At 41.6% G+C, this 17,084-nt stretch overlaps 1 protein-coding gene across 1 annotated transcript; it reads left to right on the top strand.

Annotated features, from left to right (window-relative positions):
- Nucleotides 1-60: 60 nt before the first annotated feature.
- On the top strand, nt 61-13,548 carry ptpa (protein phosphatase 2 phosphatase activator). Its single transcript, XM_056588117.1, has 10 exons — nt 61-683; nt 1,845-1,954; nt 2,421-2,507; nt 2,798-2,923; nt 3,157-3,274; nt 5,528-5,627; nt 6,020-6,144; nt 6,939-7,039; nt 9,274-9,381; nt 12,525-13,548. Exons 1-10 carry the CDS (start codon nt 659-661, stop codon nt 12,597-12,599), a joined length of 975 nt encoding a protein of 324 aa, XP_056444092.1. The 5' UTR covers nt 61-658; the 3' UTR covers nt 12,600-13,548.
- Nucleotides 13,549-17,084: the final 3,536 nt, after the last annotated feature.

The following is a 17,084-nucleotide window of genomic DNA, read 5'->3' as shown; positions in this document are numbered from 1 at the left end:
GATCCTCAGTGAGAGAGGCAAGAGGGAGGGACTTCCAAAATAGGGAAATCCGTTTATGTAACCTTTTTCGGATATCGCATCGTCAACAACTTTTCGTCAAAGTCCATATTTTTGTTATTACTGTCATAGTCATAATCATCTTGCTCCGTGGACCAATGACCGGCGTACACAGCTCATTGGGAGTAAGAAACCGGAATTGTGTTGCAGTACACCAGGACAACGCTAAAATGAAGGGTCCACGCTGAGCCTGACAGCCATGGATAGACTGTAAAAGGACAACCCCGAGAATATGACCCCTGGACATTCAGTGGGGGAACTAAATAGGGCTCACAGCAAATGTGGGAAATGTATAATTCGGTTATATTAATCTCTATAAGCTATTATTACCCTACTAGGATCTAGCAAGGCGTGATTTCTAATGCACAGTATTGGTAGTATAACAGTGTCCACAAAAAAAAGAGTAAACAAAATCCTTCATAATATTCTGTCTATCTGTATTGTGTATGTAATGTAACACTATAATCAGCGTATAATCTATTTTTGCTATTGGCTGGACAACAGCGCCCCCATGGGTTCAGCAGCGTTTGGTGCAGGTTTTGTAAAATGACAGAGGGTGAAAGTTGAAAGGTGACGTCGTTGTTATACGCCCATTGTAAACATGGCGGACACCGAGCCCCAGTCAGGTAGGGGAACGTACCAGTTGAATTGTTATTTGTTTATTCTAGACATGCGGGTTAATATATAGTGCTTTGTATGAGGCTGAATAAAATACCCTTCGCTATTAGCTGCAGCAGAGGACCGATATTGTGACTGAACTATCTAACATTCACAGGAGATGGGTGATGCAATTTAAAATGTTAGCAGATCAGGAAAACTCCAGAATTGGCCGTTCTGCTTAATCAACTAAGTTAATTAGGTCTCACAAAGGCATACTAGGTGGTGCTTTAGGCATTAGCATTGTAGGTGTATTTAATAGGATTATATAAATGCTAGCACCAATAAATTTGCAGTGGTGATGTTTTGGGTATTAACTCGACTCGTACCTGGAATAAACTAAAGACAAATCTATATTATTAATGTAGAACGTTACCCCCTACACCGCGACAGTGTCACATCATGCTCCATCTCGCATTCTCGTAAACCACCACAATTTTTTGTTTGAATTATGTTCACATGTGAACCATCCCCTGACCTCCTTGGTATACAGTTGCTGCTCCATGATTAGGATTCATTGGTAGGGTTCTGAAGTTTATGGAAGCTGACGCTATCAAAACGAGTCTGCCTGAATTATATTACCATTGTAGGCCTAACAATTATATGAAACGTTCAATATTAGTGATATATTGGCCCCTTAGTTGGTGTACAATATCATTCAAGATAAATCTTTATTTAGTATACCTATAGTTTTATCTATAGATTTACAGTTGTTCTAGCATGTATTTAACTCATGTTTTAAGTTATGTTTTCATTTTTAGTACCAGAGTTATACTAGTTTACGAGTTTTACTGCTTATCCTGATCTATGTTTTTATTTGATTTTATTTAAAATTATTTTCTATCCTCATGTTTGGTGTTTTACATAATATATTTCATGATATATTGTTTTCACATAAAGTAGTAGATTGCTGTCCCCTGTTTTTACTGGGTCAACGCTTATATCTTGCTATATATTAATCCCAAATAAATGAGGTTCTCCATGCATGTATATTAAATATTCATAATTAATATAATTCTTTACAAATCTAAGCACAGTCATGTCCTCATGAAATATTTGCTTGCCTAATACTATACAAACAAACTGACCTAAGCTAAACTAAACTCAATGTTGCCAATACCATTGTTCAGGTTCCTCCACTGAGGATGACGCTGCGAACGCCCCAGCCACGTTCAGCTTCGTGGTGCCCAAGAAGGAGATCAGCATGGTCCCAGACATGGGGAAGTGGAGACGATCTCAAGTGGGTTCTTGCTGAAAACCAGGATATCTTGATTTTAATATATATTTTTCTGGCATTTTCTAAAAATGGGATGTAAAAATGTTCGCCATATCCTCAGCCAGATGTTGAAAGATATCGCTTCTCTTATATCTATGTATCTGTTAGAGTCCATCAATTGACCTGCTTGTGACTGACATGGCACAAAACAGCTTTTTTTCTGGATGGCTAATAAAAGTAATAGTCTTTATGGTCCATATGTGGAGATTTTACTTCATATTCATAGGACTGTTAAAACACATCACAGTAAAACACATTAAAAACAGGTTGTTTGAATTAATCAACATCTGGCTGTATAGAAACATATGAATTATGTTGTGACGTAAACTGAATGTGGGAAAAATCTAACCTGTAAATTGTGTTTTTACTTATATTTTGTAATATGTTTGCTTACTATTTGATTACTCTTTTTGTTTGTGTCTCAATGAAGGCGTATGCTGACTACATGGGATTCATTTTGACACTGAATGAAGGTGTGAAAAGAAAGAAGCTCACTTGTGAATACAAAGTTTCAGAGGTACGGCTTAGGCAATAAGGAAATGTTATGTTTCGGTCGCCTCCTGTCTAAATAGGATTTTCTTAGCCACACAATTGTAGGGAAAATAATGATCTACAGGAAAGATACTTTAGATGAACATTATATTATAGTGTTTGATGTCATTTGATTTGAATCATGTGATTGTAATTAACAGTCTTTCTTTTAACACTATTTTCGGAAAAAAACGACTATAATGCAAACCTTGAGTGTATAAAAAATATTAAATTAATTAACTCTTTTTTGACTCTGTTGTTCTTGTTGTATTGAAGACGGTGGAGAAGTTGTTAGATCTTCTGGGCACCCTGGACCGATGGATAGACGAGACCCCTCCCGTGGATCAGCCTTCACGCTTCGGGAACAAGGCTTACAGGACCTGGTACAGCAAACTGGATCAGGTGGGCACACACACACACACACACACACACACACACACACACACACACACACACACACACACACACACACACACACACACACACACACACACACACACACACACACACACACACACACACACTACAGAGCAAAAACTCACTACACTTTGAATGTTACACTTTCACATTCCAACTCCAACACATAGATCCACATACAGTGTATTAGACGTGTGTGTGTGTGTGTGTATGTGTAGGAAGCAGAGGCCCTGGTTGCCACCGTGCTGCCAGAGAGCAGTGCTCCGGCAGCTCAGGAGATTGCAGTGTACCTGAAAGAGGCGGTGGGGAATGCCACCAGGATAGACTACGGCACAGGTAACGTCAGTGGTGGACCAAGTACTCAGACCACGTACTTGAGTCAAAGTTGAGGTACCTAGTGTAAAATATTACTCCAGTAAAAGTGGAAGTACTCCCTTGACGTCGACTTGAGTAAAAGTATAAAAGTACTTCACTTTAAATGTACTTGAGTATCAAAAGTAAAGGTAATTTGGTTTAATGTAATTCCAATGTCTTGCTATGTCCTTTATACACTAATTTAAGGTTAAAATAACCCCCACTAACACCACTCTAAATACAATGTTTTCTATTTGTGTTATCTGGTACTGATATCATGCGAATTTTTGAAAGAGGAAAACGTATGCTTCTTAACCAGACAGAGAAGGCACTTAAAAATTAACAAGTCGTTCTTCCTTTCCACTACTTCAAATAGTTTGCTTAATTATGGCCACAGGGGCTAAATTTTAATGTCTGGCGCTTCCATTATTGTGTATTGGCAATAAACGTCAAACGTGACAGCGAAATCCGAAGGCTAAACAGACATACGAGAACAGAAGGGAAGTTTGGAGAAACCCGCCCAAACTGCACGAATCACGATGTGTTCTGATTGGTACTCTTTCAGTGCATGCATAGTCATTTGGATTTGTCTCTTTATTGTCTATGGTCACGCACGCACACACGCAGGGGCAATGCGTAGACAGACAAACACACACACACACCCGCAAACACCTTTGCGCGCATGGGAAAAGCTCAGACAGACACAAACGTGCGCACAATCACATTCACACGCACAGGGGGCAGGCAGGAACACACACACACACACACACACACACACATACACATACACACACACACACACACCGCATGAATTTCTTGGAAAGGAACGTTGAAATGAACAGGTTTTTCAAATGGAGTGGAGTAAAAAGTGATTTTACCTACGAAATGTAGTTGAGTAAAAGTACAAAGTCGCACAATATAAGGATACAAAAGTAAATTACAGATACGCTAAAAAGCTACTTAAGTACGGTGACGAATTACTTGTACTTCGTTACTGTCCACCACTGGGTAACGTGGATGCATATTTAGTGAGTGCGTAGGTTTTTAAAGGAAACATGATCTAAAAGACGTATGAAAACCATAACATATCAGAGGGCTGTAGCCACTACACACCTACCAAAGTTATAGCCCAGAAAATGTGAAAGCCAAGCTGATTCATGCAAAGCCTCAGGGTTTTATGCGTGTGGTCCACTGCGACGTAGCTTCGTTTTGCTGCACCGTTGCCATATTGTGAGAGTCTGGTAATTGGGCACTGCCTTGGCCGCGCTAGTGCACGGTAATTGGTCGCTCTCTAGGCTACGAAGCGAGTTAATAATCTGCCCTCATTAAATTCGGCGTGAAGGAAATCGATAGTGAAATTACATTGCATTTGCAATGGATTTGATGGAAGATAATTTACTGAATGCACACCTTGATAATGCTTAGTCACAAATAAAGGTAAACAATGGAGTGCTTTTGTCCATCACTTTAACAAAAGCTTATGTGGCCCTCAAGTTATGTGCTAAGATCTGTTTTCATGACGAACTTGCAAGTGCCCTTGAATATATTTTAGTAGTCCTCTATTTGTTCCAATAGGATTCTCAGAGATCCATTTGCGCATATTAAGTTTTTCCCCAACCCTGCACCATGCAGCTTCTCACTGCAGCCGTAACCTTTGTTCAAAGTCAGAGGGCGTTACTTTATGGGAGAGGAGCTGACACAAAGTGATGAATGAGTTTATTATAGTTGTACATCATTTAAAATCCCTTTGAACCAACTTGGGATTCATAAACACGTTTCCAGGGATGTGGTCCTAGTTCAGGCAATGGACCGGGCCTTTTCCTACATTGATTAAACTACTGTATCACAATCGTCAAATGATGATGGTGCAAGAGAACACACACAAACTCACTCTCAGTCCTGGGGCGATGGAGTCTATTCATTAAATGAAAAAGACCTTCACTAGTAGGCAACAATAACAAAGTGTAGTTGGGTAATGAAGAGAATGTCAATAGTTATCTCTACGACCACATGTAGACACCCATGGATTCAAATGTTTCCCAGACTGAACATATTGACACGATAATTAAATTGGATCGATGTGTAACTAAGTTAATTAATGAAACAGGCTCAAATTGATCCAGCCCACTTGAATTGCTCTGACATTTCCCCAAAGCTGTACAGTACTTCTGTCAACCCTGATTATTTTGACATGTTCTTCATATACCAAGGGCCTTGACTTCTCAATATCTGCAGGTCATGAGGCTGCGTTCGCCGCCTTCCTTTGCTGCCTCTGCAAGGTGGGGGCACTCCGGGTGGACGACCAGATGGCCATGGTCTTTAGAGTCTTCAACAGGTGATTCCACGTCAAAGTCAAGTATATTTTGTATTTCGGACGGCCCTTCGTCACAGTTAGTCCTAAAGGGTTTCACGGGCCACGCATTATGCAACATCCCCCGCGAGCCCACTTGGTTTATTAAATACACTTCCAAATAATCCATAGACATTAATTAATAGGGCTTATGGCAACGCTTGTCTGAATAATGCATGCAAACCTAAAACTCATTATGTGCGCCTAACCATTTTGCTTTCATTACCTTAGTGGGCTATAAACCAGGTCGATTTTAGACGCTAGTCATTATCATGCTGATGATTTGGTTGAATGGGATTGAATGTTTGACTAAAGGTTATGATCCTGTGTTTTATTGATCATGTGTTTTTTTAACCTGTGTGTTTACCGTGCACCAGATACCTGGAGGTGATGAGGAAGCTGCAGAAGACCTACCGTATGGAGCCGGCCGGGAGCCAGGGGGTGTGGGGTCTGGACGACTTCCAGTTCCTGCCCTTCATATGGGGCAGTGCCCAGCTAGTAGGTAGGAGCCAGTGTGGTATTCCGGTCAAGAAGTCTGGAGGGCAAGGCTGGGTCCTCGGAGCCCCACACCGAGTCAAGCAGGTCACTTTAACAAGTGTTCGAGATTTACTCAGAAATTCAACTGCAATTTGCAATGATTTGAATGTGCTTTTTTTATTATTTATTTGGAATTTGCTGGAATTCTTGTCCAATCACAAAGCAAACAAAGCCCTATAACTCTGGTAACTGGAAATGTATGCAGCACATTCCTGACGTTCATTAACAAGGAACAAGATTTGTAAATAAAAGTGATGTTTCGTCTGGGGAATGTGCGTAGATTGGTCAAATAATAGGCCAGCACATTCTGATTTCATTGGAATTGGTCAAAGTTGTGTGAATAGTTGCAATCTTGAATTCCTGGAGGGACAATAAGTACAATAAGTTATCTAACATTATAAGGACAATAAGTTATCTGACATCCAAGTCGTCTGTGCTCAATACCGAATCAATTCTGGTAGGAGCTGCCTCCCCACTTTTCATATGAAATGGTTGATATGGTTGTCTAATGTGAGGTTGAAGGTTTCAATTCATATCTAGCAATAGCACCTATGCCATATATTCAAAACTAAGTCCTATTTATCAGCCTACTAACCGACCTTAATGACCTGACCTTAATATGAACATTGTTAATATTAAACATTGGTTGTGCAATCAGTATTGCATTGTAATTGTGAGACCGTCGATATTTATGGTCTAATAGCGACACATGGTGGTGGGCAAACGCTATTACACCCCGTCTCTTCTCTCCTCTCCTAGATCACCCAACACTGGAACCCAGGCACTTTATAGAAGACAAGGTGGTCAACGAACATTATCCCGACTACATGTTCCTGGAGTGCATTAAGTTCATCAACGAGGTTAGACCAGCCTACTGCCCACTTTGTCGAACACAGAAAATAAATGTATTATTGTTTTGCTAATTAATTGAGTGTCCGCTTTCAAAATCGGGTTGCCTCTGCTTGAGAATAAAATCATCATTCAACCACTTAAACATTGGTTGCAGCGCTCAGTATTAAGGATGTAGCTTCTTCACTGGCAGGCACAATTCTAAGAAAGCAGAACATTCTTAGAATTTAATTTAATTTAAATTAATTTAACATTTCTTTCAATTAAAGTAGCATAACGATTATTATCCTTTTTCAAAATAAATTATTCTGAGGGAAGGCAATGAGAGGCCAAGAGGTTGCTACATCATCACTTCCTGTCCAACTTCCTGTGATTGAAGATGGCTCTTCTTGGCCTCACTAGTGAGTAGGGAAGAGTAGGCGTTCGCTTTGATTGGTACATCGCTGTTTACCTAAAGATTGTGGAAATGTTCGGAACAAAGGCCTCGAGTCGGTGTGCCTACTTTTGTTATGGTTTTACGAGCCCTACAGCATGTCATTTGTATTATTAAATTTGTTTTGCGTTTTGCATTATCCAGTGCAATGTAAACCAGTCCACCACGGCCACCAAGTCTCCGCCCATTCATTGAGCTTGTGAGAACCATGTATGTGTTACAAAGCTGGATTCTGGATGTGCGTGTAAAGTATCAAGAGGGGATCTTTTGTATAGACTGAGTGGGCGAGTTCGCTGTGCCTGTGACCGATATCTGTTTAAATCAAGATACAAACGGTTGTAGAATCTAGATATTTTGTGTAAACGGGGCCAACGTCACTTTATATCAATGAACCGGGCATGCTTGTCAAAGGGCAGTAGAGTAAGGTTACTCGTGCAAATTACAGTGTTGGGATGCTCATCACAACAGATGCTTTGGCAGTTTCTTCTTATTCTTCGAGAGGTTTACAGAATATTTATTGTGCAACTTTATAAGTCAAAGTGTGGTTGTGTGTCTGTGTGTGTGTGTTTGTGTGTGCGCACACATGCTTTTTGTGCACGCGTGTCTGTGCGTTTGTTCTTTTGTGTGTGTGTGTGTGTGTGTGTGTGTGTGTGTGTGTGTGTGTGTGTGTGTGTGTGTGTGTGTGTGTGTGTGTGTGTGTGTGTGTGTGTGTGTGTGTGTGTGTGTGTGTGTGTGTGTGTGTGTGTGTGTTTCCCGAACTCGCATGAGTCATTTCCTTCTCCACATGTTTCTGTGAATCAGTCTCCTCCCCCCTCCCCCTCCCCCAAGGGGATTTTTGGGGTTGACCCCTCCCCCAAAGAGGCCCCTCCCCCAGCCTTCCTCCACACACACACACACACACACACACACACACACACACACACACACACACACACACACACACACACACACACACACACACACACACACACACACACACACACACACACACACACACACACACACACACACACACACACACACACACACACACACACACACACACACACACAGAGAGACACACACACACACAGAGAGAGACACGCACATACACACACACACACACACACAGAGGGATGTATTCTGCTGGGGGTGGAGTATGGAGCAGCTGCGGGGTTAATAAACACCCATGGTCTCAGGCCGGCCTCTCGTCCTGGGCCCGTAATTCCTCTTGGATGAAACGTGGTGGGAAAGAAATAGTCTCTCTCCCATTAAAAACTAGTGAGTCATGGTGCCGGCTTTGTTGGAAGTCTGATATCATACCTGTAATAAAATTATAAACGTGTGGGTCTGAACCCAGCATGACTTCAGCAGAGAGCGAGCCGTGGTCTGTTGTGTGTTTGGGTGCAATTTGATACCATGCGCTGCAGTAATCCCCTGTGTTGTTTGTGTATAAAGCGCCTAGGATACAAAATAAGTATTAGTCGTATTTATTAAGATACGGGAGGAATATTTGGCTTTATTTATTTATATATTCAGTCCTAGTTTTATACTTGTCAAGCTTGATCTTAAGAATGTATTGTAGTTGACTCTTTGGGTGCTTGTGCGCATTTTAAAAGCTAGCTGAAATGATGCTTAATCTGTGTGTTTGTGTTCTTCCTGGAGTCCTGGCAACGGAATTCAAAGTTTTAGTTTTAGCTTAGACATCGTCCTCAACATGCTCATCGTGTCTGCCCAAGCATTGAAATGTTTCTAAGAATTTTTAAGAATGTAATAAAAAAAACTGTTCGTTTTGTTTACATGCTTTGTAACCCGGTTGTTTCTCCTCCTCAGATGAAGACGGGTCCGTTCGCAGAGCACTCCAATCAGCTGTGGAACATCAGCGCTGTCCCCAACTGGGCCAAGGTCAACCAGGGCCTGATCAGAATGTATAAAGCTGAGGTAGGCCTTGTGTCTTTTTCCTTCAGAGGTTCTAGTGTAAGGACCCCAGTGAGCTGATCTGTGGTCTCTACCACACAACCTGTACCGGATTACGTTAGAGGTTCTAGTGTAGTGACCACCGTGCGCTGATCTGAGTGCACAGTCACACAGCTGGGACCTGAAGTACTGCTTGGGACATGCTACCGGTCATGTGATGTGCGCAGGAGCTGCACATGAGCCACTTCACCCTGTGAGGGCTGCGTTGTTTTTGTCCCCCGTTTTGCTTGGGAAATTGGAGTCGTATTTTTGGTGGTTATTCGTAACTGTTTACAACTACGTCCTATGACGAAATTATTACCAGTTTGTATGTTCTATTTCATTTAAAGATTACCAAGGAAGCACTAAGAATGACCTTGACTTGGACAGGGTGTTAAGTGTTTCATTAAGTTTTTCATTCATAATTGCATTTATAGTAAAAAAATATATATACGATACATGTTATCATTTTTATAAGGTACGTGAGGCTATAAAAATGGAATATAATGCAAAATGTAGAATCAGGCTATTTGAATCTTTGGGGACCCCTACTGGGGACCGACGGTCCAACAGAGTACACATATTGCATTAGATGACCCCACACATTAAAATTAAGAGTAGTCATTTAGATCATGATATAAATAACTGTAAAGTCCACATAAAAACCAACTACTCTGTCTATTGAATGGAGATATGAATGGCTAATTTATAGATGGTCTTCTGCCTGTGTCTTATCCTTTTAACAAAAAAAGGTAAATGCTAAATATAAAGATAGTCAATGTTTCTAATGGGTTGGAAAGTCATTTATACAGACTTTAGTATGTACCCTCCCAGGCAACATGTAACAATTCTGGTAGTCAGGAGTGAGAGTTATTTTTATTTGCTCTTAGCTTATGCAACATAGTATTTAATAGTACTCTATACAATAGTACTCTTTAAAATGTGCATGAATATATATATAAATAGTGTAAGAATGGTTTCATTAAGAAGTATGGAAAGTACCTAGTCAACCTAGTAAAGAGAGGAGTGTGTGTGTGTGTGTGTGTGTGTGTGTGTGTGTGTGTGTGTGTGTGTGTGTGTGTGTGTGTGTGTGTGTGTGTGTGTGTGTGTGTGTGTGTGTGTGTGTGTGTGTGTGTGTGTGTGTGTGTGTGTTAGAGCTGCCTTGCCCCACCCCCTTCTCCCCGCCCCCATGCCCACTTCCTGTGTTTTTTCTTTTTCTTTCGAGCAGCAGCCTGTGAGTCTTCCCAGAGAGCTGTGGGGCCAAGCAGTCTACATCCACCCCCACCCTTTCCTCCACATCCTCCCTCCCTCCCCCCTCCCTCCCTCGATCCCTCCCCTCCCTCCCCCCGCCTGCAGCAGCCATCAGCAGGCTTGCATTCCTCTCTCCCTCTCTTGGCCCCACACCGGGACCGGGCTCTTGCACTCTCTTCCAGCCAATGGATGTTTGCTCCGAGCTGCTCTTTCCCCTCGCTGCTCCTTCTCTGTAGGAACATGACTTTGTCTCTCATGACTTTCAGAAAGACATAGACTTTCTTTTAATCTGAATTGGAAAAGTGTGAGTTTGGTTATAGAGAAATGGAAATGGTTGTGGTTTATCATTGGAGTCTCTCTTCCACAAAGCATTCACTGAATATATGATGGTCAAATTAACGAGGATGGTTGAAATGACGATGCTGGCAGATCGAACTCAGGATTGTGTGATATGTGGCAGACTTGTCTCAAATTATGTTCCACAAAAGAAATCAGTCTCATGGTGGTTGTTGGTGCTGAAAGCTTGCTATGTTTGAAAACTCTGTTTGTAACATCGGGCCATATTTCCCCATAAATACCCAAATTATCAGAAATGATTTGGTGTCTGTACGGGTGGGGGGGGGGGTCTTTAGTCTGTATGGCCAAGACATGTACTTATGCATTTTACTCTTTACTGAAGATCCTAATCACACAATAGATCTGGTAATGACTTGTTCATCAGAATGTGCCACCACACAATACATGAACAAATAACCAAATGTGTGGAGAAAAACTCGAACTCTACGAGGGCATTCAGTCGAACATTAGACCTGAACCTTGATACAACACAACAGGTGTAATCCAACACGCATAGGAGTAGTAATGGCACGTTGGCCCCCAGGACTTTCTAAATAGTTTGCTTTTCCAGTGTGTGGACCAAGGCAAAATTGGTGACTAGAATATTGGCCCCAAAATGTTGTATTCTGAGGCAGTTAGTCCAGTTACTGCTCGTCTCTAGTTTAGTAATCCGGGAACCACAGTATTTTTTTTTTTTTTTTAAATGTTCTCAAACGAAATGCAGCCAACGTAGAGGGGATACTACAGATATGCACCAGAAACACAAGTGTTACGGGTAATTCCAGCCGGTGAGATACCATCACAACATTGCAGAAAAGCAAGAAGAGTATTTTCTCACGGAAACTTGCAGATTGGTGCACAATTCTTGAAGAATATTTTCTAACAAGTTTGTATCTGAAGTAGTAAGTCTACTGTGTACAAATGCTTTATTTCAGAAAATGAGTCTGGGTTGGGGCAAAACCATGTATTTAGCCGTGATGGAACATTGTTTTAGAATCAGAGCCAACAGCCCTAGCTTCGTCTGTCTTAATAGGTCCTGTCAACTTCCATTAGTAAGAACCTTTTGTTTATTTGAATCAAATCCAAAACGACACTCATCAGATGTTTTAAGACAGCTAGTCAACGCAAAGTCGGACATGTTTCATTTGCACATTTTCCCGTTTCAAATTTTCCTACAAACCGTGATTAGCACAGTTGTTCCTGGTAGGAACCAGCGAGGGGTGCATCTAGAATCCCCCCCTAGCCACACGACTGGTGAAGAGATTGAGGATACGAAAGAAAGTGACATGCCCAGTCCATACACACACGCTGTGCACTTGTTTAGTCTAAATCGTATTCATTATCCTTGATTCCATGATGGTTTAGCGGCGCAACAACCACAATCCATCCCTCATCACTATCTGTAAACCGTATCTATGTATTCTCTGTAATGACCGAATTGTTTTCCTTTATTCAATCCATCCTGTGGTCACTGTGTTCCAATTGACCTCCATTTCTCTGTCTCTTTCTGTCTCTCTGTCTCTACGTCATGATGGCTATAGTGCTTGGAGAAGTTCCCAGTGATCCAGCACTTCAAATTCGGTAGCCTTTTGTCCGTCCAGCCGGTGAAGCCTTGATGGAGCCGGGGCGGGCCGCGGACATTACAGCAAGACCAAAAGGACCATCCCTCTCAAGAGGACTGTTCTCCCCCCCATCCATTCTGCATCCCAATGCGACACGCGACCTAGAACCCCGCACAACGTGTCGCACACCCACCGCTGTAAGCCGTCGGTCCTCCCACAATGCAATGCTGGGCACCGGTCTTTATTTCTGTGTGTGTGTGTGTGTGTTAAGCACACACGCACGCATAGACAAGCTCAGTCGCTCAGAATCACGATTTGCTGTGCGTGATTTTTTTTTTCACGATGCATAAGCGAGCGTACGATGCGATGTTGACAGGGGGATCGCTTCCTTTTAAAGTGAGAAGAAGGTGTTTATGGACTTTGTTTGACATCATTCTAGCTTCCCTGTGGTGTCTTTATATATTTTTTTTGGGGTTTCCCGATCCCATTGTTTTCTATCATGATTCTCTGTGTCTCATTGATGTTTGCTTAGGATGGGTTTCTTGATGCAAAGCAATGTCTGCCATTACAAGTATTGATTTGAGTGGGGAAATACATTAAGTTATAAATGAAGAATCCGCACACAATGTTCTTAAGTAAGCAAAAAACACGCAAAGCAATCTATTCCTTCATTCAACACATTTGCCATGCAACTGCTGGCAGAAAAGAGACATTGAAAAAGTGGTTTTAAATCCGTTGAAACAAAACCAAAATAACAACCAATTAGACTTTTAACAAGTCTTTACCGAAATGTTGGCTCAAAATAGCTTATTTGGTCGGTCGACATGGACTTCAGAGTGACACTGTATTTATAACGTTGGTGTTTTAAACAAAATGGCTTCATCTTTCCTCTCCCTCTCTGTCTATTTTGATTTAGTTTGAAATACATTTGTTTTATTTTTATTTTTCATTTTACAAATAAAAAAGGAGAATATTATTGCAAGCATTTCTAGTGGTCATTTATCAGACAAATAATCCTTGAGTAAAACAGATGATTGCTTTTTAGAATTGTGATGCCTTTAAATCTGCTTAGGGATTTATCGTCATAAATGTAATCTTTTAAATCTCATCTTTCGTGAGATTTAATACTAGTACACTCCGATTGCATTGTCTTCTAGTCAACATGTTTATACATAGTGTTGTTATTTTTTATATGAAAATTATTTTTATATTGTTCAAGTTTCACTTTTTCACATTTTCTTCTTCAACAATAGTGAACGTAACTCTTTGTCAATGGATCCCAATGAATTGTCTGAGCGATCCCTCCATTATGCCTACTGTCTCTGTAGCACTCCAGCATAGGGGCTTTAAACGTTGCCTTGGAAACAGCCAACAAGCACATACTTCCATGTAATAATACAGCTATATGGGTCCTGACTGTTTATCTTCTTTAACCTTCATTGTTGTTCCGTAGCTAACGTCTATAATTAACTACAGCTATGGACTGTTATCTTAACTTTGAACTCGCGCTCCGAAACTTTTTCACTGCAGCCAGTGAAAAATGAGAATTCATTAATTGCCCTTCACGGGCGCAAATGAAAATCAAATCTAAATCTCTGGATTGGTTGAGTTAAATGGACCTCTTGATTGGACCTCACTAATAACTTAGGTCTTTACAAGTGCGAGGGAGGCCTGCATCACAGTGCAGGTTCATATATTTGAAGTAGAAGTTACAGTCCCTCCACACCTTGCCTATTTATCTGCATTAACTTGATATCAGGTTGAGTTTGTTATTAAGAGGAGAGGCAGAGAATTTGAAAAAATCCCTGACAATATAATAGTTGTTTTAGATCCCCTAACTTGAATGTGATGAAGTGATGAGGTTGGATGTTGGGCTAATTCTTCTTCAGACAAAGAGCTCACCACTACAATTATATATACTCATTTTGGGTTTTTCACTCCCTCTCTCACGCTTCAATCTCTCTCACATCCACACCCACACACTCTCTCTCTCTCCCTCTGATCAATCCAATTCAATGTGCTTTATTGGCATGGCAGAAGTACAGGGAACTGCCAGTCCATGTGTAAGGCTGCCACTCATATACCGACTGTAGGTCAGGATATTTGTGAATGAAACATAATTTCACTATGTTTCATGCCATTTCCTTGTCAGGAAGTATGAGCTTTATGTTGGTCTGGAAAAGGTTGTCGTTAATCATTCAGCAGTATGACGGAACAGTGAAAAAGCCATTCGATTTCAACAGATGTAATACATGATTTGTTTGGGGTCTCCTCCAGATTCCTGTTGAGGTTTTATTCTAAGGAGAGCATACTGCCGACCCCGCCTGCATTCCTGCTGGCCCCGCCCCCCATCCCTCCACCCAACCCCATCCCACCCCTCTGCACATGTGACCGAGCTGAAGGAGGCCCCCTTCAGCCTCCCAGGTACACCTCTGCACAACCCCACAGCAGACAGTCACAGCTCCTGTCCACTTCACAGTGCCCCCCTATGTGAGGTTACACGTATGTATGACTGTGTTGAGATGACAAATAGACTGACATAGCTCCTCGAAAACATTACGACGCATTAGGCACCTCGCAATAAACACATTTAATGGAGTAACTTTTACTGCTAATGTGCGGTGTGTATTCTATGTATAGACTGTGGGAAAGCAGGGGAGACATGAGAGAAATGCAGCAGAGGAATTCACCCTGAGGCTGCGGGCCAAATCATGTGCTTTTTATAAGGGGAGGGAGTTTAACCACCATAAGACTAGAGGCTATTTATTTCTATATTCTCTAGGTATCTGTGCTCATCTGCACATCCCTGTGATCGGCGATGTGATAAGGAGCACAATGATGGGATTCCCTTTGTCAATCTTCATGTTCCTAGGCCTGCTCTTAAATGATGGGAATATTGTGGCCTACTAGGCCTCGATATTTGTTTTAACAGGAAATAAAGTCTTAATCACAAAAATAAGGCTTCACATCAAAAAGCTGATGCTTAATAAATGCACGGAAACCGTAAAGGGCCTGCATCAATGACCAAATTATATATTTATTTATTTGTTACCTATTCTTTTTCGGGGTGGGAGTTGGGTTTACAACATTACATTCACCCAAAAGTAGGCTACAATACATTTTCACTAAATATAAACATAATAATGTGTAGACCAGGTAGCTTTAGTAAAGAAAAAATAAGATAGAGACCTAGTAGCCGGTCTGGTTTACATAACCTTCCGTGTTGTAAGTGTCATTCCCTCTTTATCCACGTGGCGGAGCTCGCTCTGCATTATTTAACGAGAAATAAACCGCAACATTTTTTCCCCCAATAGTCAACAAGAATTAAAACGTGTAGACTAGCCTCTTAGTCTACGACTTCCCTTGGTCTCGATGACGTTATAGTGCCTTAAAGCAAAGTATAACTCACAAAATAGACTGCGAACGCGTCTAAACAGCCAATATAGAAAACGCAGACCCTTCCCACCCAAAGCAGTTTACAACAACAAGACGATGTACCGCCACAGCTTCTTCTACAAAACCTCTCCAAAGAGCCGCAGGACGAGTAGAGGTAAAGTCTACAACGGTTCGTATACACAGCCCATGACGATACACCGTAAGATAAACGGGTTGTAACCTCGTCGAACACGGCGACGGTCAGTGAGTAGCACAACATATGGAGATAGGAGACATGTCTCGGACGGAGGGGAGACGAGGCGGGGGCATCGGTTAGGAATGAAAAAGAAAAGAGAGAAAAAACACACCCAGCCGGACGGGGGGAGGGGTGGAGAGAGGGAGGGCGGGAGGGGGGATGGGGTAGAGAGGAGGATGGGGAAGGCAGGGGGGAGGGGTGTGTCGGGCAATGAGGAATGAGGGTTGGGGGGAGGGTGGGGGTGCATGAAGGCGAGGTCGGCCCGAGGTGCTGCCTGCCTGCCTGCTACACAGGCTCCCAGATAGGCCTACCTTCATTCAATGATTTGGAAAAACACCACCAAGCGGATACATCAGAGATAACAGGGCTCCAAGTTTTTTGAGCGGTGATATTTGAGGGCAGTAACGTGCCATCATATTGCAATACAAACGCAAGTCAGCATGTTGATGTCGGTGAGACACAGTATGACAGGGTAAATGGGCCGTTTTTTTTATATTGTAAGCCATATGCTCAAATAAATGCACTAACTCGGATTGATCAGCCTAAATGGCACTCCAGTCGTTTTGTATAGCATTATGATGCTGAAATACTTCTACAGGAATATCCTTTATATAGGTTGTTTGAAATAGCTATTTGATAAAGTGTAGTAACTGTAAAGTAGGGATATAGTTATAGATGACTAGACTCATTCGTAGGCCTAGTATCAGTTAAGAAAATTAAAACATGGTGGCCTACTAGTTTATTGTATTCATGTGTACATTTATGTGGTTCATGTACAAATATTGCTGCTTCCATAACTTTGATTTCTCAGTAGGTCTAGACTTGTTGACGTGCAGTAAATCTATGCATAAAGTACCAACAGCATTCCATTTGTTTTGTGATCAATAATAGAAGAATAGGATTCGTTT

The sequence above is a fragment of the Gadus chalcogrammus genome, chromosome 4, assembly GCF_026213295.1.
Source record: "Gadus chalcogrammus isolate NIFS_2021 chromosome 4, NIFS_Gcha_1.0, whole genome shotgun sequence".
In the NCBI taxonomy this organism is placed as follows: Eukaryota; Metazoa; Chordata; class Actinopteri; order Gadiformes; family Gadidae; genus Gadus; species Gadus chalcogrammus.
Note: the sequence above shows the minus strand (reverse complement) of the source record. Positions and strands in the feature narration are given on the sequence as shown.

Bases quoted from the DNA above. Each gene is read 5' to 3' on its own strand.
- ptpa (XM_056588117.1), top strand. From the start codon at position 659: ATGGCGGACACCGAGCCCCAGTCAG. The intron at 1,955-2,420 runs GTGGGTTCTTGC...GTCTCAATGAAG, and splicing joins GGAAGTGGAGACGATCTCAA to GCGTATGCTGACTACATGGG. The intron at 2,508-2,797 runs GTACGGCTTAGG...GTTGTATTGAAG, and splicing joins GTGAATACAAAGTTTCAGAG to ACGGTGGAGAAGTTGTTAGA.